Source organism: Acomys minous (genome assembly GCF_964271855.1).
Source record: "Acomys minous genome assembly, chromosome: 10".
In the NCBI taxonomy this organism is placed as follows: Eukaryota; Metazoa; Chordata; class Mammalia; order Rodentia; family Muridae; genus Acomys; species Acomys minous.
In genome coordinates this window covers 52,489,809-52,513,488 of record NC_140491.1, presented here as the reverse complement: position 1 = coordinate 52,513,488, position 23,680 = coordinate 52,489,809, and the positions used below count along the sequence as shown (strand labels likewise).

Genomic DNA, 23,680 nt, shown 5'->3' with positions numbered 1-23,680 from the left:
CAGAGTGAAGAGGGCTGGTTCAGCTTGTTAAGGCGCTTGCACTAAATCCTGGCAGCCTAGGATTCCTTACTGGAAACCACAGAGTAGAGGAAAAGAACTAACCCCCATGGTGCCCTCTGAGCTGCACAATGTACAGAGGCACACACCCACACGTGCTACATCTAAACAAGTATAAAAAATTAACATGTGCCAGAGACATGACTTAGTGGATAAGAGCTCATACTGTTCTTCCCAAGGATCCAAGTTCAAATCCCAGCACCCATGTCAGATGGTTCCCAACTGTCTGTAACTCCAGGGAGATGGATCTCACCCCTGGCCCTGCACATACCCACCCATGCACACCCCATATAGTAACGGTAATAATTTACTCTTGTAGATGAGGGAATGCAGACTTAAGAAGATTAGCCACATATTCTTGAATAAACATTTGGTTGTTAACTGGATTTCCAGGATTTAGCGGTGTACTTATTTTTCCTTCTTCAACCAAATTAAACATATATGCAAGAATTGATGCATGCATTGTTAGACCTGTTGAATGGAAGAAACTTATTAAACCAAAGACGAAACACTAACAAGAGAACAGGGTAAATCCAGTGGGTTCCAGTTCTTACCTGCAGTGTGTGAGGTGTCTGTCACAACAGAAAAGATATGCTGAAGAATATCACAAAAATAAGTCTGATAAAAACTCTGTGCTGCAGCTTCCTCTTGTGCGACATTTTGTAGAAGTGTAAAAAGTATCTGTAAGCCTAGAGTTAATAGAAAATCATTACAGACTGATACACATTTTTTCAAAAGTATGATTGCTGGTATTCTTCAAATATTCTACAAGGTGCCTTGGTGGTGTTGGGCATTTCTTTCTGAGCTGCTCGATCTGAATTGTGATCCTAAGGACTGAGGGAGTAGTAAGTGTTCTTAATTCCAGAGCACTCTCCAGACCCCCAAACAGATACTGTAATTTTCAGTAATTGAAAACTGCTTAAAGCACATTCTTCCTTATTGATGATAATATATACTTACATATATTTAAATACGGGGCACCTCACTATATGTATGGTTAATGCTAGGATAGACTTGTTCCAAGTTCTTCCTCGGCACATAAAAGGGCTATGGCTGCAGGGCTGGCTACCACCACCACCACACGTTCCAAATTAGTCTTTTTGGTTTTTGAGTCAGGGTTTCTCTGTAGCCCTGGCTGTCTCAGAACTTGCGTCTATCGCACCAAGCTAGCCTCAAACTCAAACTTTGCCCCTGCAGTGCAAATATTAAAGGCAGGTATACACACCCTGTCCAACTGAGCCCTCCCTGCCCCAATTTCTTTTTGCACTTGTTTATTTATCTTAAACTACTAATGGAGCTCACAGCCCCCAGAATATGCCACAAGCACCACACTATCCTTCTACTATCAGAACCCACTGAGATATGAAAACTAAGGAGAGATATGCCTTGTTTTAGTTACAGACAGGGTTTTACCCTGCAAACTAGATTGGTCTTAAAGGCATAAAACCACCAAATCTGATGCTTGTTTGGGTTATTTTAAACCACTTATTACTTAAAAATAAAGAGGAAAGATTTATAGGATCCAAAGATAAGCCAAAGCACTGCTTACACTTAGGGGTATGTCCAAAGTCATGAGCACTTGCTGCTCTTCCAGATGACCCAGGCTGTATTCCTAGTGCTGACAAGGCCTCTGTGAGCACCAGAGACATACACGCAAACAAACAACTATATACACAAAACACCAGTGTCTAGGATACATCGTAGGTATTCCCTGCCAGCACACCCAGAACTCAGGAGGTAGAGATACTACTACTTAAGTTGGGAGACTAGCTTCAAATACATGAGATCCTGTATCAAAAAACACATGGGAGCTGGAGAGGGGGTCCTTCAGAGGACCCAGCACCCACATACATTATGTCTCACAACTCTGATTCAATGGCATCCAACACCTTCTCCTGGCCTTCACACCCTCCAGGCATGTGTGTGTAGGGTACAGACACACATACACATACAGGCAACAATGAGGCTGCCTGAGACCACCAGAAAACACATATACTTACATTATGATTAATAACAGTAGTAAAATGACAATGAAAATAATTATGGTTGGTGATCTACAACATGAAGATCACAAATAAACCTAAATAAGATAAAACAGCTATGGAACTGCTTTCTCTTAAGTGATTTCTCCCAATGTCACATCACACTGCTTTACATAACTTACTCTTAGACATGCAAACATCCCATTGATTAAGAAAATCAACAGTCCTAATGCCAAACTAATTGCCATGAGACAGTTACTAAGAGCTAATGGACAGAGTATACACAAATGCATGAAGAAGCATGCATTATGTAAGATGAGACATGTCCTTTAAAAAGTAATAAACTTCTATTCCCTGCATTTATTCATTATTTTAGAAACTTGGCTGAACCCTGATAACTGAGATGACAGCAGTTAAACAGATACTGGGTGACTCCATGTACTTAGTTTCTGGTTTATCACACAAATGATTTAAACCATTTTTCTACATATTTACCTGTATCTGCAACATTCCTCATAGTATGTTTAAAAGCCCAAATAATAGAATCCAAAACAAGCTTAAACTGTGCCGGTGGAATAGCTAGGAACGCTGGGAAACAATGAGAATTGACGGCTTGTAGTAGTAAGAAAAAGTTCGTTCTGTGTTCTGGATATTCTTCAAAATCCTGAAAGTAAGAACACAGACCACAGCTCAGTGCCTGATTCACCATGAGACGAAGCTGTGAGCCTGCACGCACATGTGCATTTACATTTGCCTCAAAAGGAAATCCCAAACTTGAGGGTTTGCTTATTTTTTCCCTCTCCTTCATTCATGTCACAGGGTTTCTTTGTATAGCCATGGATGTCCTGGAACTTGCTCAGCAGATCACGCCGGCTTAGAACTCAGGGAGACAGCGCTGCCCTGCTTCTGGGGTTAAAGGCGTGTGCCACCACCTCCTGCTAGGGTTTGAACTTTAAAGTTGTAAATACTGTTGGGAGCATTGTGCTTGCCTGTAACCCCAGCACTAGGGAAGGAAGAGGCAGGCAGAACTCTGAGCTCCAAGCTAGCCTGGTTTACTAAGCAGGGCTACACAGATAAACCCTGTGTGTGGGGGTGGACAACAATAACAAGTGTGATCGTGGCCAGCTTTTGTCTTCTGGTTTTATGAGACAGGGTTTTCTCTGTGTGGCCTTGACTGCTTGACCAGTTTTCAATGTCAGGATTTTGTTATTACGATCTCCATTATTAGCCATGCATGGTGGCAGAGGCAGGTGGATTGCTGTGAGTCCCAGGCCACCTGGTCTACATTAACCCTTGTACTATACTCATGTAATTCTAGGGCTTTAAAATCATTCTTTAAAATGTCCTTTATGGACTGGAGATGGCTCAGCCATTAAAGGCTAGGTTCACAAACAAAGACGGCATTTATATACTCAAGTGTAGAACATACAACAAAATCTTCCACTATATAATAAAACCACGTCGCCTACCTTATTGATCATATTCAATGTGCACTCAAACACTGCATCAAATATCTGAGGTATTTCAGCTGTTATGTGTCCACCTAATTTGTTGACAATGATGGCCATAGTACTAAGCACTTCTGGTTCTCTAGCAGCTGGGACATTTCTCTGGTAATCAATGAGAACTGCATCCAACAAAGGAGGAACAAAGTTTTCAGCCACCTGTTGGGGTAAAAAGAAAGTTCTTACTATTGCCATCCTTCATAGGAAGGGGTTACAGTAACAAGTGTGCCCACACACCAGCTTCATACATATTCAGTAAGTCAGTCCTAAATTGGCTAGAAGCAAAATACTGTAAGACCAGACCTCTTGGTACACTGTAAAGTACAAGTGTATTCTGCTGACACTGCTCTGCAGAGGCAGATGCAGGGACACTGACTTGTATTAGTAGGCCAACTTTAGATATGGTGGCTGGTTCTTAGCATCCAGACCATCTGTAACTCTGCAATTAAGGTATCTGGCCTCTTCTATACACATGCAAATTCCAGACCAGCAAGTTCTATATAATGAGACCTGTGATTTGAACCTTATTAAAGTTAGGGCTGAAGATAGAATTCCTTACCATGTGCTAATCCCTAAATAAGATCCCCAGAACCACTGAACATAGGATATTTTGGCAACTTCCCCAAGCACAAGGCTTAAGGATTTCTGAAGATTAAAGGCCCTCAAATCTGGGAACCAGTAGTAGCAACTTCCCATTCTGACTTACCTTTGACAGTGTAGTAACTCATACTCAATTACTGTGCCCTAGTTACTTCCATTACCACAGGAACTGCTCTTTCATTTAGCTATGCTCAGCATAAAACACTTTGTCCTGGAACTTGCTCTGTGGATCTGCCTCCCCAGGAAGGCACATCCCACCCTAACCTCAACGCGTCACCCAGCTAGCCTCATATCGGTGATTCTCCTTCCTCTGCCTCCTTCAGCAAATCCTACCAGCAGGCAGCACAGCACAACTGCTGCAACAGTGCTCTTAAATGCACAAGTGAAGGTGATGAGACGCCACAGGGAAGAACTGGGGCCATTACGCAGATGCTGTTTACCCATGCCTGACCACTTAGACAGCATAGACTTCAGTCCTCTTAAGACTGAATGAAGTGTCAGGCCCTTCCTGTGTACACACACTTGCACATGCTCCTGAGAGTTGGTTCTCCTTCCATCACGTGGGTCCAAGCGATGGAATCCTGTGAGACTTGGTAGAAACATCTTCATCCCCTCAGCTGTCTGCTGGTCGCTCCACTATTCAGTTTTACTGGCTCACAAGCATTACTGCTATCACAAACTAATAGTGAAAAGGATTCTATTTTTTTGGGCTGATTTGAGAATTAGGCATAACAATCTGCTCAATGTGTTATGTAATTTTAAGTCTGAAGTAATGACATTTTCTTAATTGCTCAAGATCAAAGATGACTCAAAAGCCTTAATTTGCAATCCTAACTTCCTATCTCAAAGCCACCATAGTAGTAGGTACATGCCTGGACTTTCTTGTGACCCATGTATAACATGAATTCTACTCACCTTTTGTAGCTTAAGTTTTATCTTACCAACCTATAAATCTACCTCTGGACATAAATCTCCAACCCAAAACGACCCATTCTTATCCATTAGCATCTTATATGAAGCAAACAGAAATTTTTTCAGAAAGCTAAATTAGTATTACTTTACTGTAAAAGGAGACCAGCAAATAATGATATGACATTTAATTGCCCTTTAATTAAGCAAAAATACATGCAGACATGGCATATTTGAGAATGTACAACCGAAAGAAAACAACCCTTACCATCTGAGGATCATTGGAACGGCTCACCCAACCAGATATCAACTTTAAAGTCTCCCTCTTCACTGTCCGCATACTTCTAATCAATGGCTGCTTTGTAACCATCTCACCTAAAAACAACCAAATATGAGCTAGCTGACAGCCCACAACAGTGACAAGTCTACCTCTCAGATGTCATCATTACAGTGCCATAAAAAGTAACCCCCTTTTTTTTGGATGGAGGAAATGGACTAAAATTTAGAGAAAATAAAGCAACACAATAGCTTAGACAAACACCCAGCTTTGGGCATTTTGCAAGAGGCACTGTCAATAAACAACACTTGTAAGCAAGACTAATCTTAATTAGGTAAGCAACACTTGTTGAGAAAGGGTCTTGGACCGTCTGATAACCTCCGAGATGCAAAAAAGCATATTAAGCTAGTTGTGGTGGCACAGGACTTTAATCCTGGTACTTGGGAGGCAGAGGCAGGCGGATATCTCTGAGTTCAAGGCCAGCCTGATCTACAAAGTAAGTCAGTCCAGGACAGCCAAGGCTACAGAGAAACTCTGTCTTAAAAAACAAAAAAGAAAGCCTATCAAAGACAGTGGAAGCAGAATGTTTTTTACACAGCACTCTTTCTTTCCCCAAGAAGCCAGAATCACTTACCATTAGCTTGAATAGCTGCAGAAATATTTTCACTGAGGCACTTATATACATTAAGCATGTCTAAGTAAATTCTCCCAAGCTGAATTACAAAAGGATGTCCAACAGCTTTGCAGGCTCTCACGTTAGTTTTTAATATGCTACCCAGCTGCTTCACTGTTTCAGGATCTTTCAGGATATCCACATTCTGAAATGATCACATTAAAACACAATCACTGTTAATCTTATTTGTAATCTCAGAAGACAAATACAGGCCTGGGTTGTAGCTCAGTAGTAAGTGCTAGGCTTAATCCCTATCACCCAGTCAAACCTAAAACTCAAAAAGTAAGAGTGACATATTCTCGCCTTTCTCAGTTTTTGCTTTGCCTTGTTTTTGAGACAGGGTCACCTGGGTCTTAGCTAAGCACCAACTTGCTATGTTGCCACGGATGACTTTGGACTTCTAATCCTGCCTCTCATCTCACTCCCAGGGTTATACTTGTGCACTACTACCAGGCCTCGCTTCTGTGGTGTTTCAGTTGTTCAAAGTCCTATCAAAGCTCTCATGGACTAAGGAAAGGACTGACTGGGCCAAGGGCTTGCCATACTCCCTGAGAGCCTAAGCTCAGACCTCTAAGGAGCAATAGCAAAGCTGGGCTGTTCTCCCAGGGACCTTATGAGACCTAATTTTCAGAAAATGCAAGGCAAGGACCAAATACCTCAGGCTGTCTCCGCTTATTTCCATGTGTATAGTGGGCACACCCAGGAACACACATACTTTTAGTAAAACGGACATTTCCAAATTGCTGAGATTCGTCTAAACCTTATTAGAACTCAAAAGCAAAACAATCCCCAGCACTCCCTCCCAAACAACAGCAAAACATACACAAAAGACTTACTTTGGTTGCCTGCTGAATTATACTGTCCCAAACTTGATTAGGGAGTAGCATGTATTTTTCTATCAAATGCTCTTGAACTGTCTGGTCTGTCTGTGCACCAATCATGTATCCCACAGCTTCATAAAATGTATGAACCTATTTGTGAATGCAAACATTTTAAATGTCATATTCTCATGCCTTCAAATAATGGAAAACATACATAAGCAAATTACAAATACTCTCAGAATGTATTGATTATTGCTTACTTTTTTTAAACCAATTTTTAAATAGTATATTTTTGATTATGTGTATGTATGTAGGGGCATGGGATATGTGCTTCTAAGTATAGATGCCTGAAGAAGTCATAAGATAAAAATGGACTGGCCCTGGAACCGGAGTTACAGTGGAGTTATTAATTAGCATTCAATGTGGGTGATGGGAACCCAACTATAATCCTCTGCAAGAGCAGTGCTCACTCTGAACTGAGCTGCCTAGTCCTCCTCTGTGCATATCACTTTGTATAAACTATTAAGAGCTGGTCAGGTGACTCAACAGTTAAAGAGGACTGGCTCTACTTCCAGAGACTCAGGATCTAGCCCAAGCTCCCAGGCAGTGATCAACGTCGTAACTCTGGTTCCGTGGAATCTGATGTCCCCTTTCTGACTTCTTTAGGCACCAAGAACTCAGGAGGCGAACAAACATACAAAGACACACACACACACACACACACACACACACACACACACACACATATCTATACATACATACATGCAAAAAAACCCCTCATACACATTAATTGGCAGCGGCTTACATACCTGCTGAGGTTGAAGATCACAAATTATAGTATTTATGTTGTTTAAAATTTCATCAATAAATGGCATTACTTCTCCAACTTGAACCTGAACAAAATGCCTACGGCATTTCTGAGCTATTTTAATAAATGTATCACAAGCCATGTCCTGGACTCCATCATGGGTCTCTAACAAGATAAAAACATTTATTTATTGCTCAATATAACAAACAAAAAGTGAAATTAAATACACTGAGTTTATTAAATGAGATTTACCATGCATGAATTCAAATAGCTTGTTTACTACTGTCTTCAAGAACTTCCAATGTGCTCTCAAAAATCGTGGGTATTGACCTACTATGTACATGATATTCGATGCAATAATAGCTTTATTATCTTTGCCTCTTTTCTGCTCACATAATCCTAAAAGATCCTACAAAATAAGACAAATTTTGGTCATGTAACTTACAAAATGTACTTACTTATGGCTCTACTTCACCGAGTTGCGTCATACCTTGATAACAGTAACCAGAAACCTCTTCTCATCCTCTTCGTGCATCGCACCGCTAATGGAGCCTATTGCCCAACACAGTGTATTCAAATTCTTCCATGACCATTCTGTACCATTCACTTGATTCTGAAGTTTCTTAGTCATTATTATTTCTGTATCTACATAATCCAGATGAGTAAGATAAACTACAAAGAAAAAAATTGCAGGTGTTTCACAACAAAAACATAAAAGAAAAAAAATTTTTTTTTTTGCTAAAGTGTAACAGCATATTAATAAGTATATGGTCACTAAAAGCGTTTAAAAGTTAAGTGTAGAACTTTGACCAAACAGTACTTTCACAAATAGGACATAAAATGACAAAGAGCAAATTACTGTCACTTATGAACTTACCTAATGTTTCTCTCATATTCTTATACAAATTTATGGAATCAGTATCCTTCATGAACTCTCTTACAACTTCTCCCTGATCATTTTCTACAACCAGTACCTCCTCTGGTTTAGCCATACGACTAACCATCAATAAACGGACCTACATATCAATAAAGACACTGTTAAGACATTTGATATCCATGCCAAATATAAAATTGGTAAAAGACATTTAAAAGCATATACTTATTAACATGCCACACAAGTCAAAGTGATTCGACAAGAAAGCACAAATGGTAGCACAATCCTAAGACCAAGTGGATTCCTCCCTATTTAGAAGCAAATAAAAGGATAGTCATACATGATTGTAACTAAAACTTGAAAGCTGATCCATACGGACCAGAAGACTGATGAAAGTGACCTACAAAAGGCTTTATTCCCAGCACTGGGAAGGCTGGGTTCACTTAGGGCCAGCCTGGTCTATATAGTGAGTTACAACTAGGACACATACTCAAAAGGTCTTGTCTCCAATAGAAACTCTAAGAAGTAAAAAAATAACATAAACGTTAACGTTGTAACACTGAATTTCAGAACCCTGTTTTGATTAGTGCCTTTTCTTTTTCTTTCTCCTCTGGGTAGTTTTGGCTGTCCTGGACTCAAACTCACAGTGATCCGCCTGCCTCTGCCTCCCAAGTGCTGGGATTAAAGGCGCGCACCACCACTGCCTGGCGCAGATCACTGTTTTTTTGTTTGGTTTGGTTTTTCGAGTCAGAGTTTCTCCGTGTAGCTCCAGCTGTCTCTATGTAGACCAGGCTGACCTCAAACTCAGAGAGATCCGCTTGCCTCTGCAGTTGGTTGTTTTATGGTTAATCAGCGTTTTGCCTATATTTATGTCTGCATAAGTCCTCTGGAACTGGAGTACAGACAGCTGTAAGCTGCCATGTGGGCACTGGGAATTGAACCTGGGTCCTTGGGAAGAAGAGCCAGAGCTCTTAACCACTGAGCCATCTCTTCAGCCCTTGATCCATGTTTTTAAAAAATGGTTATCTATTTATTTATAATCATTTCCTGTGTCTTACTGATTGAACAAATTGAGGATAGCAAATGAACACACACTCTAATAAATATGGATAATACAACTTTAAGAACCATACTTATAAAAACTCCACTGGAAAGCCTCCCCTTTTTATATTCTACTCCAACAATTACTTAGCCATCAAATCTACAGTCAGAATGTGAGCACTCACCAACCATTTCATCATTACCTTTGATAACACAGTCAAGTACAGCTGTCTCCTAGGAGGAATATCAAAATGCTGACTCCCAGATAACAACGGAGAAGCAGATGTAGAAAATGGACTCTCTCTGTAGAGCTCGGCTGCCAAGTGATTCCAGTACTCAAGACAGATTTTAAAAATTTCAGTTTCTTCCACTTCTGATACCAACAACATATAATGAAGGGCCTACACAGTAAAACCAAGAGGATTAGAATATTACTACCACCAAATCTCCAAGCTGCTTCCCAACACTTGATCAGGATTAAAAATTAATATTCTGAAGCTAGGCTGTGGTGGTGCACGGTGAGAGTCCCAGCACTTAGGAGGCAGGCACAGGCTCTCACAGGTGGCCAGCCTGGTCTAGAGAATTTAGATCCAGGATAGGCTACAGAGAAAGCCTGTCTCGAAATAACAACAATCTGTTTGAAACACATCTAGAATTTCACTCCTCAAACAGACGGAAACCTGGCAACAAATATTTCTTCTGCCACGTCCAATAGTTTTTCTAGCGCACATATAACTGAGTTCCAATCCAGCTCTGTAAAAGGCCTTACAGCTGAACACCCCGCCCTGTGGCTCTAGTACAACAAGCACATGGGAATGCAGGAAGATCACGTTAACATGTCATCACAGTCAACCACAAGCTTGAGGTCAGTCTGGGTGACAGAACCCCCATATCATAAATGGGTCCTGGTAATGGGAAAACACACAATGCTAGCACTGTTGGTTGCAGAGATGAGATCCTCACAACGTTGAGGATGGGCTGTAAACCAGGACTAAAGGACTCAGCCTCAACAAAAAACAAAGGCTCTTATTATCTATCAGTGACACAAAGAGTTGCACATTCTAAAATTGTAGTATTACTTAACCATGAAGAAGGCACTAAGGTTCAGTCTCTCCATGCTAAAATATGTTTTTAAAAGATCGTGTACTGCTAGGTGGTGGTGGCGCACCCCTTTAATCCCAGCACTTGGGAGGCAAAGGTACGAAGATCTCTGTGAGTTCTAGGCCAGCGTGGTCTACAGAGCAACTTCCAGGACAGCCAGAGCTGTTACACAAGAGACACCCTGTCTGGGGGTGGGGGTAGGGTGGGGCAACTTAATGCATATAAAGTAACTAGATTAGATAAATCCAAAGTACAATAGTACTAGTTTCATGGCTACAAAGTTTGCTGTTTTATAGCTCATTCTTCATATGCTAAATTGACACTGTGAGACAGGGTTTCTCTGTGTAGCCTGGCTATTTTGGAATTTGCTTTGTAGACAGACCTGGCTAGCCCTGAACCCAGAGGTCAGGCTGCCTTTGTCTTCCCAGTTCTGAGATTAAAGGCTGGTGCTAGGGCTGGAGAGATGGTTCAGATGCTCTTCCAATGGCCCTGAACTCAATTCTCAGTAACCACATGGTGGCTCACAACCTACTATAATGAGATCTGGTGCCCTCTTTTGACTTGCAGGCACACATGCAGGCAGAACACTATATACAAATAAACACACATTTAAAGGCACATGCTACACCATGCCCAGCTCTCTGGCAATTGTGATACTTTTTTGGTAGACCAGGCTGGCCTTGAACTCACAGTGATCCACCTGCCTCTGCCTCCCTGTGTGCTGGGATTAAAGGCGTGCACCACCACGCATGGCAATTCTTATACTTTTAAATTGGATACCAGTTCAGACAGAAAAGCCAGACATAGTAATACTGTTCATCACAAGAACACATACAACAAATTAAAATGTCATATTGGGACAGCCTTTAGAAATCTAATAATTATCAAAATTATCTAAGCACCTGAGAAGGTGAGGGAATAGGCTACCCACGAGTTCAACACCAGTCTGCCCTACAGTATACTAAGCCGCCATAGGAAATAGTATGAGACCCTGTCTCAAAGAACAGAAATGCAGCCTGTGGCGCCTTTAATCCCATCATTCAGGGCGCAGAGGCTAGTAGATCTATGAATTTGAGGTCACTGTGCTTTACAACTGAGTTCAAGGACAGCCAAGACTACATACAGGACCATGTCTAAACCAACCATCCAACCAACAGGGGGGAGCAAACAAGGCTTCTCAAAACGCACATACACAAGAGACAAATGTCAGGGCCAAACATACCTCCATGAGTGCTTCCCTGAGATTCAGTCTTTTTTCTAAAAGTTGACCATGTTCCTTTAGAAAGGTGCAAAGAAATAAACTGAGGTTTTGAATAAAGTTCTGTTCATCATCTTTTCCGTTTGAGTATGCAAGTCGAATATTAGTATTTAAAGGAAGCATCTGCAAAGTTTAAAACCATTATCAATCTTGGTGTTATGAAACAAACAAGAAATTACAATACCCACTTGCTAATACAAAGAAGGGCTGTCTTGGATTTGTTTTTGGTCAATCAAGACTGATATATTCTTTTAATTGTTGTAAGTCTCTCTCTCAAAAGAAAAAAATTGGAACAGAACATTTATATGGCAAACAGTAACAAAATATCACGTTTAACTTCCTAGATAATCAAGTTGGAGCTTGAAATAATTCTTTCGCACTTGTAACAACATCTTAGATTGAGGAGAGGAGGTCGAGCCTATCAATTTCCTGTTTTGTGATCAGTTTCCACAATATTCAACCTTCAAACTTTCAGAACTATATTATCATGGCACCCCTAAAACCTTAAGGGGAAGAAACATAAAAATCTCTACTTAAGGTTGTATATACTGTACATATAATCACACTATGACTATTTAACTGTTCTATAGTTTAACTTAAATCCAACATTTTTTGTTATTTAGCAGTGTTGATTATCATTTAACCATTTCTAAAGCATAAACAAATCAGAAAGTTTTCAAGATAGTAGCATGTACCTGTTTTAGCTGCATCATTGTAAGTGTAAACAGAGTTTCAAATTGTTCCTCATATTGGCTTACACTCACACCAGCGATCTCAGTGAGGCACTTTAGAGACACATTTCGAAACATTGGGACATTCAGGAACTATTTTTTTAAAAGAGAAATAAAAATTAAACAAGAACTATTTTATTCAATAATGACAAAAGTGAGTGGGCTGGAGAGTTGATTGTGGTGAAAAGCATTTGGTGCTCTTTCAAATTCTTTTTTAAACACTCAATGGCAGATCACATGTACCAAGTCCCAGGGATGACCTCTATGCACGAGCACCAGGCACTTACTTATATGGATGGAAGGACGGACGGGGACGCACATGCACACACACACACTAAAACCCACTCCCACAAAATAATATTTTCCAGGTAAAATAAGCTTCATGGCCACAGTGTTGAAGCATGTGCATCCTCAGAACCTGAGGATCTGAGTCTGATCCTGGGGACAGGCAATCACAACGTAAATAAATGTAAACAACCCCCTTTTCAAATTATAGAAGTATCACCCACCTTCACTGTGGCTCAAGGAAAACAAAGCAACTGACTAACTGTACCCGCTTTTGACAGCACCAAGGACCTTGAACATGCTGGGCAACCTTATTCTCAGTCTTTTTTTTTTTTTTTTAAAGAATTATTTATTTATGAACTGAACTCAGGAAGAGCAGACACTGTTCTGAACCTCAGAGCCATCTCTCCAGGCCCGCTTTATCCCAGTCCTCACATTTATTTTTTGGTTTTTCTAGACAAGGTTTCTCTGTGTAGCCTTGCCTGTCCTGGGCTAACTTTGTAGACCAGGCTGGCCTTTATTTTTTGGTTTTTCAGGACAGGGTTTCTCTGTGTAGCCTTGGCTGTCCTGGACTTTGTAGACAGACCAGAACTCACAGCGACCCGCTGCCTCTGCCTCCTGAGTGTTGAGTGCCGGGATTAAAGGTGTGGGCCACCATGCCCAGCTCTCCCCCCCACCCCCGCCATTTTTCTGCCTTTTTTGAGAAATGGCATTACTACTTAGTCCTGAAGTACTGGACTAAATGGGTCTCAAGCTGAGATTAAAGCATTCAACTTATGTGTGGCCCATACAGGCCAGGCATTATCAACTACAACCATCTTGCTAGACTCTTAAACAACTGAGACTATAGGCATTAGACCTTGCTCTATAATTCAGGGCACCCTCAAGCTTGGAATCCTTATACCTCCACCTTTGAGATGGCCCAGCAGGTAAAGAAGCATCCGGTGTTCAATCCCCTAACCGGCACAGTAGAACAAACTATCAACCAAAGCTGTCCTTTGATAGCTCCACAAATCCATATACAAAATATTAACAAATAAAAAAGACCTAAGCCGGGCGTGGTGGCGCACGCCTATAATCCCAGCACTCGGGAGGCAGAGGCAGGTGGAGCTCTGTGAGTTTGAGGCCAGCCTGGTCTACAAAGCGGGTCCAGGACAGCCAAAGTTACACAGAGAAACCCTATCTCAAAAAACCAAAATAAATAAATAATAAAAAAAGGGACCTAACTCTGAGTCTACAATACTGGAATTACATCTACCACTATTCCTGAGCTAAAAACCAAAAAAGAAACACCCATGCAGGCTTTAAAGACTCCTATCAAATGACTACTAGTTTTATGCAAAAGATCTTGGAAGCAGTTCTTTCATTTCAGAAAATATAGTGGTTAGAGTGTCAGTGAAGAAAAGCTATGTGACACCTAGAATCAAAATTGAAGTATACTTGCTTTACCTTGTATATTAATGTGCTGATTAACTTGGTCTCAAAGATGTATCCCAGTGGAATCCAGTTCAGAAACCTCAGCAGTGTTTCTAGGGTAGCATGTACAAGGGGAGCATTTTGGGAATTTTCCTGGATACAGAAACATATTATAAGTACACTTTCCGCTAACTCTTATGTTTAAAGAAAGTAAGAAAATTAAAATCACTTACCATCACAAACTGACAAAGCTGAAATATTTGTGAGAACTCATTGCACATGCTAAGGGGGAAAAGAACCACAAGTTAGAAAATGGGGAAATGTAATTCCTGGCTTTGGGGGAGACCTGATGTGGTTAAAAGGAAGACACTTCACATCTCATTATGCACAAACACTCCCCACCCAAGTAATTTAAAACATTGTTGATCAAACATCATTAAAAAGCTTTTACACTTAGAGCTCCATATAGCATGAGAGAACTTAAAACAATTACTTGCCTGTCTTTTAAATGCTTTGCTTTCACTTGGGTTATCTGTCCACTAGAGAAATCAAATACTTCTTCACTCAAAAGTTTAAGAATCACCATATTATTTTGACATAGACTTTCACTGGTTCTACTTGCTCCAACAATGTCACTGATAAAAGTTGGCCAATGCTTGGGCCACTCTTGCTTAAGTATCTGAAATTAAAAACAACCATTTGACTTCATTTGACAAATATAAAAAAACTTCAAAGTCAAATATTACTCACTTCTCCCCATTTAATGAGGAACTCTGTCACTCTCTATACCATATGTAAATAGAAAACAAAGTGTTTTAGTACTCAAAGACACTGTTCAGTCACCTTGACTGTTACACATGGCCCCAATGTGTATGAGTATTTGCTTCATAGACATGTTTAACCTATCTATCCCACAGATCCTGAGATGTAATTCAGGGTGGCAGCAGGTTAAGAAGACAGAGTAGCTGGACGTGGTGGCGCACACCTTTAATCCCAGCACTCGGAAGGCAGAGGCAGGAGGATCGCTGTGAGTTCGAGGCCAGCCTGATCTACAAAGTGAGTCCAGGACAGCCAAGGCCACACAGAGAGGCCCTGTCTCGAAAAACCAAAAAGTGCGCAAATTTGAAGTTAAAATGTGAAACTCCAGTATGCAATCCAAGTCATAGTGGAGTCATTTAACAATCTTAAAATCCAGGGGTTTCCAACGCCCCTGGCCTTTGTGGGAACCTTCATTCACATGTATATATCCACCAGCAGAGAGACGTATCTACATTATTGAAAACACAAACAGTTTTAAGAGATATTTGTCTACTGGATAAAGTCTGCACAACAGGCCCAAATGTGAAGTGTAACAACCACTCAATTTTCTGAGGAAAAGGCTAACATAATGCTTACCTGAACAAGAATCATATTTAATTTCCCGATATACACCTTTTCTTTCTAGGGAAGTGAAAAGAGGAGTCAATTAAATAAGTGCCTAAGGAATGCAATGTAGACATGATCATATTAGAAGGGGCTGGCAGGGTGGCTCGAAACTTTAATTACAGCACTTGAGAGGCAGAGGCAGAGGCAGGTGGATCACTGTGTGTTTAAGGTCAGCCTGGTCTACAGGGTTCCAGGATAAGAAGGGTGACAGAGAAATCCTGTCTGGAAAAACCAAAAGAAAAAGATTCTAGGTATATTATAAAAATGTATGTTTACAGGATTATTAAAAGCAGAGTAACATTATCTGGGGACCAGTGAGGTGGCTCAGCATGCACGTAAAGCAATTGCCACCAAGCCTGACGACCTGAGTTCAAGTCTCTGGATCTACATGGCGTAAGGAAACTTCCAAAAGTTCTTCTTTAACCTCAAACACCCAGGTGTTTACATGTGCACACACAATAAATGAATGTAACTAATTAAAAAGCCACTAATCTCTGGGGCTTCTGAGATGGTTTATAGTGTAAACATGAGTTCAAACTCCAGCTCTGCGGGGGGTGAGAGGACTGACCTCTGACCTTGACATTCATGCACACACATAAAAATAAATTAAAAATTAATTTTCAAAGAATTTTCTTACCTCTACACAAGTCGGATCAGATGACGTCTTGATAATGAGGCCAACAACATATTTTTTTATTCCTATTATTAAAAAAAAAAACATACACAGTGTATAAAAAATTAAAACCTCTTCACAAGATAGGCAAGGAGGTCTGCAACACCAGCATATGTTGTCATAGCAGCCTGGATTAGAACATGATTAATTTTTTGTTGTTGCAATTCCCCCGAGCCAGGGTTTCTCTGTGTAGCCTTGGCTGTCCTCAACTCACTTTGTACAACAGGCTGGCATAGAACTCACAGATATGTGCTTGCCTCTATCTCCCTGAGTACTGGGACTACAACAGGTGTGCCTGGTCCACCATGCCCAGCTAAATGTGACTCTACTAATAAAACCACACTTTTACACTATACTAACAAATGGTGGAGGGCAGAATCAGTTTCAAACTCTAAAAGCTCCAGCAGTGCCAGCCAGTGCAAAGATTGCCAATTAGGACTTTGGCTGTAGTTCTGTAGTAAAGCACTAGCCTTACATGTAATTCCTGGGCTTGACGGTAAACACTTTAAAAAGTTACTGGATGTGTTTCCATACTTTTGAACGTAAGCTTGGCAAAATCAGGACCTATGTAGCCCAGGCTAGCCATGAACTAGCCACCCATCTTCCTCCTAAATTCCTTTTATTCCACTGTGATATTATAGGCAGACACTATTATAGTGAGAATTCTGAAATTTTTGGTTTCTTTAAAAACAGAGTGACATAGCTAGGCATAATGGTGCACGTCTTTCTCTTTTTTGTTTTTACACCCCGCCCCCCCAAGACAGGATTTCTCTGTGTAGCTTTGGCTTTCCTGGAGTCCCTTTGTAGACCAGGCTAGCCTTGAATTCAACATCAATCTGCCTGCCTCTCCCTCCCAAGTAGTGGTGCATGTCTCGAAAAACCAAACCAAACCAAACCAACAAAGAAACCACCAACATGTGAGGCTGTGGGGCTGCTTTGCAACAGCTAACCAACCCGCCTCATGCTCTTTCAGGGGAATAATTTTGCCAGATAGTTTCTGCAATTGTGTGACATTTGGAATTCAGGGGACTTTTCCTTACAGTGAAGACCAAACTCGACACAGGAACCTTGATGCCCTGATCAGCAGGAAGTAGTTTGCTCCTTTCCAACTCCTGACTTTCCTCAGGGATCCTTCAGTCTTTATCCTTTTTTTTTTTTTAAAATTACTTCTCACATCTAGTATTAGAGGTTCAAAGGGAAGGAGGAAAGGGTGACTAGCTAACATAGCTCATGCTGGCCACATACTACTATGCCCATCTAATGCCACATCAAAATCATTTTTTGTTTTTTAAAGACAGGTTTTTTCTCTGTGTAGCCTTGGCTGTTCTGGATGCCCTTTGTAGACCAGGCTGGCCTCGAACTGGCATTAATCCGCAGGGATCTGTTTACCTCTGTACCACCACTCCAGCAAAACCGCATCAATTTTAAAGGGATATACCAAATGATACTCATTCTTTGTTGAATAGCTACTCCTGACCTGGTTTGATAGCTGACCTCTATGTCAGTATCGGGGGGGGGGGGGGGGGGGACGGGGGGGGGGGACGGGGACGGGGGACGGACGGGACGGGACGGGACGGGACGGGGACGGGACGGGACGCGCGAGTGCGCAGGGGTGTGGCGCAGCTAACGCAGGACAGCTGTCTTAAGTTCTAGCCAGCCTGGCTAATACTGAGGCCAACGTTGACAATAGAACAAAACACTTAACTACATACACATTCTTAAACTCTTGGTCCTGCATCCAAGGTTCTGGGATTACAGGGGCATGAAGCATACCTAAATTACCTATTTTAAATCCTTTTCTCTGTAAGACAGGGTTTCTCTGTGTAGCCTTAGCTATGCTAACACCAGCTCTTTGGAGCACACTGAGGCATCTGCCTGCTTCTTCCTGAGTGTTGGGATTAAATGGCCATGTGCCACCACCATATGGCTATATTCCCCGCCCCCAGGGTTTCTCTGTGTAGCCTTGGCCTCCTGCCTTTGCTGGGATTAAAGGCCTGTGCTGCATACCCGGTGTGGCAACATATTTTGAACCTTTAAACTTTGTTATTTATGTGTCTGTGACTGTATGTTTATCTGTATGTGAACGCCCAGAGACCAGAAGATGAACAGTCACAGCTGTCAGGAGCAAGCAAGTGCTCTTAATTGCTAAATCATCTCCAATCCAGGACTTTTCCTTGTACAACTTGTATATTTCTTGTGTGTGTGTGTGTGTGTGGGGGGGGGGGGGGGGTCCCGATCAGTTTAAGACTTGAAGTAGATTTTCTTCAAAGGATTATTGTTTTTAGTACTTCAGATAGGGTTTGTTTGTTTGTTTTTTTTTCCTGGGGTGGGACGTCTGAAAGTAATCATTTTGTATTTCTAATTCCTTGTAGCCTGGCCTATACAAAACTCCTATATAGTAAGGGCAACCTTGAACGGCGCCTCCCGTTCTGCTCCACCTCCTAAGCCTTCTCTGAGGGAGTCTCTAACTAGCCTCAAACCCTGTGACAAGTGGGCCTTGAATTAGAGTTATCTCTCCATATCTCCTATCCAAATGCTAGGAAGGCTTACCTTCTTTTATCTTTGTCTCTAATCTTTGAAAACAGGGCTTAAGTTCAGGGTGGCTTCCAATGATGAGCCTGTAGCTGAAAATGGCCCTGTATTATGGGACTGGATTCTTTCTTTTTCTTTTCTTTCTTTTTCTTTCAAATTTAAAGCTGGGTTTCAGTGTGTAGTCCATGCTCTTCTGGAGCAGCTAGGATTAGGTGTGCACCACATGCCTTTAATCTCAAAACTTGGGAGGCAGAATAGGACGATCTGCTGAAGCTAGCCAAGTCTGAACAGTGAAACTTTCTCTCGTAAAAAGCAAGCAATGCCCTCTCAAACAGACAAACAAAAATAAATAATAAAAAAAAAAAGCATTTAAACGCAAAGCAGGCCTAGCTTCCTGTTTCCTGTTGCTCTTGTCCTCACCTTCACTTGTGTGCATACATTGATGTGGTGTACACACCTCAGCACCTACATGGTCAGGTGATTTCTGAGATTGGCATTTGCTGGCCTCCAACTTTGAGATCCACCTGTTCTGAGGACAAATGGCTTCTAGGAGTTAAGTTTTTTCATGGGCTGCAGGGACTGAAATTGAGGCATCAGGCTTGGCAGCAAGCATTTTAAACACCCTTGAGAAATCTCACTGTCTTCTGGGTCCAGTTTTAGGTTTTAAAACAAGAAAATTAGGGAGTTAAATGTACTTGCAAATTATACTTAATACCCAAACAATTCCATTAACAATACCCTCACTAGAAATTGTTTCTTATGTGTCCTCAGTCTCCATTATATCCAATTTAAAATTCTGGTAGTTTGCCCCGTGCCCTCTATACAGATAGAGTTAGTACTGAAGCTCCTGGGACTAAGACAGGCGCCCTCAACTGTCCGGGTAGACAGAGCGAGGCTGCGGGACAGCTCAGCTCCAAGGCTCCTGCTGCCAAGCCTGTGGGCTGGGATTTGATTCCAGTACCCACATGTTGGAAGGAGAGAACCAACTGGCAAACCATCCTCTGCCTTCCACATGTGCACATAGGCGGGCTGGAGAGATGGCTCAGAGGTTAAGAGCACCACCTGCTCTTTCAGAGATCCTGAGTTCAATTCCCAGCAACTACATGGTAGCTCACAGCCATCTGTAATGTGATCTGGTGCCCTCTTATGGGGTGTAGGCATACATGCAGGCAGAGCACTATATACATAATAAACCTTTAAAACAAAAGACACAGCCAGGCATGGTGAGTTCAAGGCCAGCCTGGTCTAGGACAGCCAAGGCTACACAGAGAAACCCTATCTCGAAAATCCAAAACCAAACCAAAAGACAACAATAACACTATAAGGAGGAACAAGTGTAGATCTTTGGAAGGTACTTGACTATTTCATTCAATGTGCTTGCTTCAAACCTTGGTACTACAAATATAAAAATCCCCTCCTACACCCAAACTAGGGTTAAAAAAAATAAAAATAAAATCACTCTAAAATCCTAATAAACGCCTTAAAAAAAAAAAAAAAAAGCAAAATATTATGGCCAGGCCGTAGCAGCACAATGTGGACTCATGGGGGGGGGGGGGCGCGCGCGCGCGCACGGAACATCTCAACTTCTGTATCAGTCTATATGAACTGTCATATTCCAGTATAGTTTTAATAGTACTTAATGATTACTATCATTATGGATGAGATTATGCTTCATAAAATCTTTCTAAATTCCACTTATATAATATGCTTACTTTCTATCTATTTATTTTTATATGTTTGCCTGAATATTACTTATGTGTACCATGTACCTTCAGAAGCCACAAGAGGGCACTGGATCCCCTATAACTGGAGGCAGAGGTCTGAGTAGCCCACTAGAAGCCAAACTTAGCAAGAGCTCACCATTAAGAGAAGGTCTTTGCAGGGCTGACTAACCTGGAAATCACTATGCACACCCAACTCTAATGAGACCCTCCTACCCTGCCCCACCCCTGCTGAGATTAAAGGTGTGAACTATTTTACTGCTTGTTCATATTACACTCATTGTTCTTTAAATTTCTGCTTTCATCATTAATTTCTTTTCATGAGTTCTTTGCATATTAAAATTACCCAAGTCTACAATAAAATTTGTGTACATAAACTTTTAAGTGTTAAACAGGTTGGTAGCACATGCCTTAACTCCAGAGGCATCTCTATGAGTTCAAGGCCAGCCTGGTTCACAGAGTAAGTTCTAAGATTGCCAGAGCTACACAGAGAAACCCTGTCTCAAACCATCTCCCTGCCCACAAAGTATTAAACAGTAAATTTAATTTTTTAAATAAAATTCTAAGAAATATTTTTTCCAAGATAAGATTTTTCTGTCTAACTTTGGCTGAGATTAAAGATGTGTGCCACCCCAACTCGGCAGAAATATTTCTTTTAAAACTTAAAGCTTTGCTGAGTGGTGTTGTCACATGCCTTTAATCTCAGCACTGAGGAGATAGAGGCAGAGACAGGAAGATCTCTGTGAGGCCAGCCTGGTCTACAGAGCAAGTTCCAGAACAGCTATAGTTACATAGAGAAACCCTGTCTTGAAAAACCACCAACCAAAATCAAACAAAACAAACCCCAAGACAAAAACCTTAGAACTTCAGGCAGGTATGATGATCTACACCTTCCATACTTACCTCCCCCCACCCCCCACCCCCGTGCATCTTAAAAGAAAAAAAGGAAAAGAGGAAAACAGAAGAACATTTACTGCTCTTCTAGAGAACCCAATTTGGTATCCAGCACCTACACGGTCAGTAACTCTAGTTCTAGGGAATCCAAACAAGCTCTGGCCTACAAAGGCACACGCACACACGGTACACACTGACTGTGCAGGCAGATACACATAAATAAATTTCATGACCTATACGGGGGCTGGTGGGATGGCTCAGTGAATAAAGTTACCTGCTGCACAAACTTGGTGACCAGAGTTCAATCCCACAAACCCCACATAAAGGCAGAAGGAGAAATCCAACATGAAATTGTCCTTCGGCCTCCAAATCTGCACCAAATACAGACTCTAAATTCAAGTCATTTAGGAGAGGAGTTTGTGCTCTTAACAACTAAGCCTCCCCTCAAGCCTTTATCCATGTTTGTGTGTTGAGTGTGGTGGTGGCACCATCACAGCACTTCTAAGTCAGGCTTAGACTCGGGCAGGAATGGTGACTGAGTGGTTAAGAGCATTTGCTCTTGCACAGGACTCGTTAGGTTCCCGCACCCAAATGGTAGCTCACTGCCGCCCTTAACTACAGTTCCAGGGGATCCAATACCCTCTCCTGACTGCCCCAGGTACCATGTACACATATGGTGCCTATGCATATACAGGGATGGCGCCCACACATCTAAGATAAAGCTGAGGACCTAGAGGTACAAAGGAAGACACCTGGTCTACCACTGAGCTACTGACCTGGCCTCAATAGTACCAAATGTTAAATGTCCTTTTGTTAAAACTATTACATGTATTTGTTTTATGTACATAGGTCTGTAGGCACACAGGTGTGGAGATAGGTGTGTCTGTTGCACAGTTTCTCCTATGCAGGCCCTGGTGACAGCACTGACATGGCTAATTTTGGTAAAGAGCGTACCTTTTACTCTTTATTGTGTGCTATGTCTGTGGAGCAGGGTATGTCTATTTGTACTGTGTACCGAATGGCACCAATGTAGAGGTCTAAGAAAAACTTGGTGTTTGTCCTCCCAGGATTGAATTCAGGCTTGGTGGCAGGTGCCTTCGCCTGCTACGTCATCATACCAGCGACCCTTTTTCTTTTCTTTTCTTTTCTTTTTTGAGATGGATCTCATGTAGCCCAGGACTTGAACTCCCAATCCTCCTCCCACTACGCCCAAGCAGAAGTATACTTTCATTTTCCGTGCAAGGATTAACAAAAGTGATAGTTGCCTCTTCCCTCTAAAAGGCAACTACTCCTTCCCAATACAAATAGATGTCATGCAACATAAATAAACTCAACTGTGGTAAGAGTACCAGGAAGTTGGGTATGCTGGCACAGGAGGGACCCTGAGCTGGAGGCCAACCTGGTCTACAGAGTGAGTTCCAGAACAGAGAAACCCTGACTCAGAAAACTAAGAGTATCAGGACCCCAAGTCTAAATTGCTTACTCTTAAGATAGTTTCCTACCTTCACACTGGTTCCTTGGAAGAATCTTCCACCTTGTTTTTATCACATTTTCCAAAATTTGTAGTCCATAATACTGAAAATTGGAGAATAAAACAATGTGAGTTTCCTGTCATAGGACGAGGACCTTTTAGGATTCACAAATGGACAAACATCCACACATTTACAGCTAACATTTTAAAACATTATGCTATCAAGTTTAATTACATCTATTAAACAAGGAACTATTCACCCATAAGCTGAGATTTCATGCATTTTCCTCATTTTACTGTTTGCTACTCTATGAAACGTCCTGCTGTTTATACATGCTCACACCAGGAGAAAGAACCAATAAAAAGCCCGTTAGCAGCCAAATGGCTTATCTGTTGAAAGAAAAATAACAGCCAAATATGGATTCACAGCGTAAGTGACTGCTCATAGGCTCGCACACTACTAACACAACCAGGCTCCTAAGAACTTAGTAGCTTGGTGCTATCAAGCTTCCTACCATCCTCTAGGAGTTACAAGCTTTCAGCCAATATCAAGTATTGTCATAGATACTTTCTATGCAAAGTGCTTAAGCATCACTGGTGTGTTACTTAAAGAGCAGCAAGACAAA

The 23,680-nt window shown here is 41.5% G+C and overlaps 1 protein-coding gene across 1 annotated transcript in view; it reads right to left on the bottom strand.

Moving 5' to 3' along the window:
* Nucleotides 1-23,680, bottom strand: part of XPO1 (exportin 1) — a 41,366-nt gene that overhangs the window by 2,823 nt on the left and 14,863 nt on the right. The window contains exons 4-23 of the mRNA XM_084798357.1: nucleotides 23,086-23,158; nucleotides 16,401-16,462; nucleotides 15,734-15,778; nucleotides 14,836-15,017; nucleotides 14,572-14,620; nucleotides 14,372-14,491; nucleotides 12,602-12,730; nucleotides 11,871-12,029; nucleotides 9,751-9,948; nucleotides 8,510-8,648; nucleotides 8,123-8,304; nucleotides 7,885-8,041; nucleotides 7,634-7,797; nucleotides 6,840-6,974; nucleotides 5,965-6,148; nucleotides 5,322-5,428; nucleotides 3,509-3,703; nucleotides 2,535-2,703; nucleotides 612-746; nucleotides 369-528 (exon numbers count right to left, since the gene is read on the bottom strand). Coding sequence (XP_084654483.1) covers nucleotides 369-528; nucleotides 612-746; nucleotides 2,535-2,703; nucleotides 3,509-3,703; nucleotides 5,322-5,428; nucleotides 5,965-6,148; nucleotides 6,840-6,974; nucleotides 7,634-7,797; nucleotides 7,885-8,041; nucleotides 8,123-8,304; nucleotides 8,510-8,648; nucleotides 9,751-9,948; nucleotides 11,871-12,029; nucleotides 12,602-12,730; nucleotides 14,372-14,491; nucleotides 14,572-14,620; nucleotides 14,836-15,017; nucleotides 15,734-15,778; nucleotides 16,401-16,462; nucleotides 23,086-23,158 — 2,744 coding nt within the window. The remainder of the gene's footprint in view (nucleotides 1-368; nucleotides 529-611; nucleotides 747-2,534; nucleotides 2,704-3,508; nucleotides 3,704-5,321; nucleotides 5,429-5,964; nucleotides 6,149-6,839; nucleotides 6,975-7,633; nucleotides 7,798-7,884; nucleotides 8,042-8,122; nucleotides 8,305-8,509; nucleotides 8,649-9,750; nucleotides 9,949-11,870; nucleotides 12,030-12,601; nucleotides 12,731-14,371; nucleotides 14,492-14,571; nucleotides 14,621-14,835; nucleotides 15,018-15,733; nucleotides 15,779-16,400; nucleotides 16,463-23,085; nucleotides 23,159-23,680) is intronic.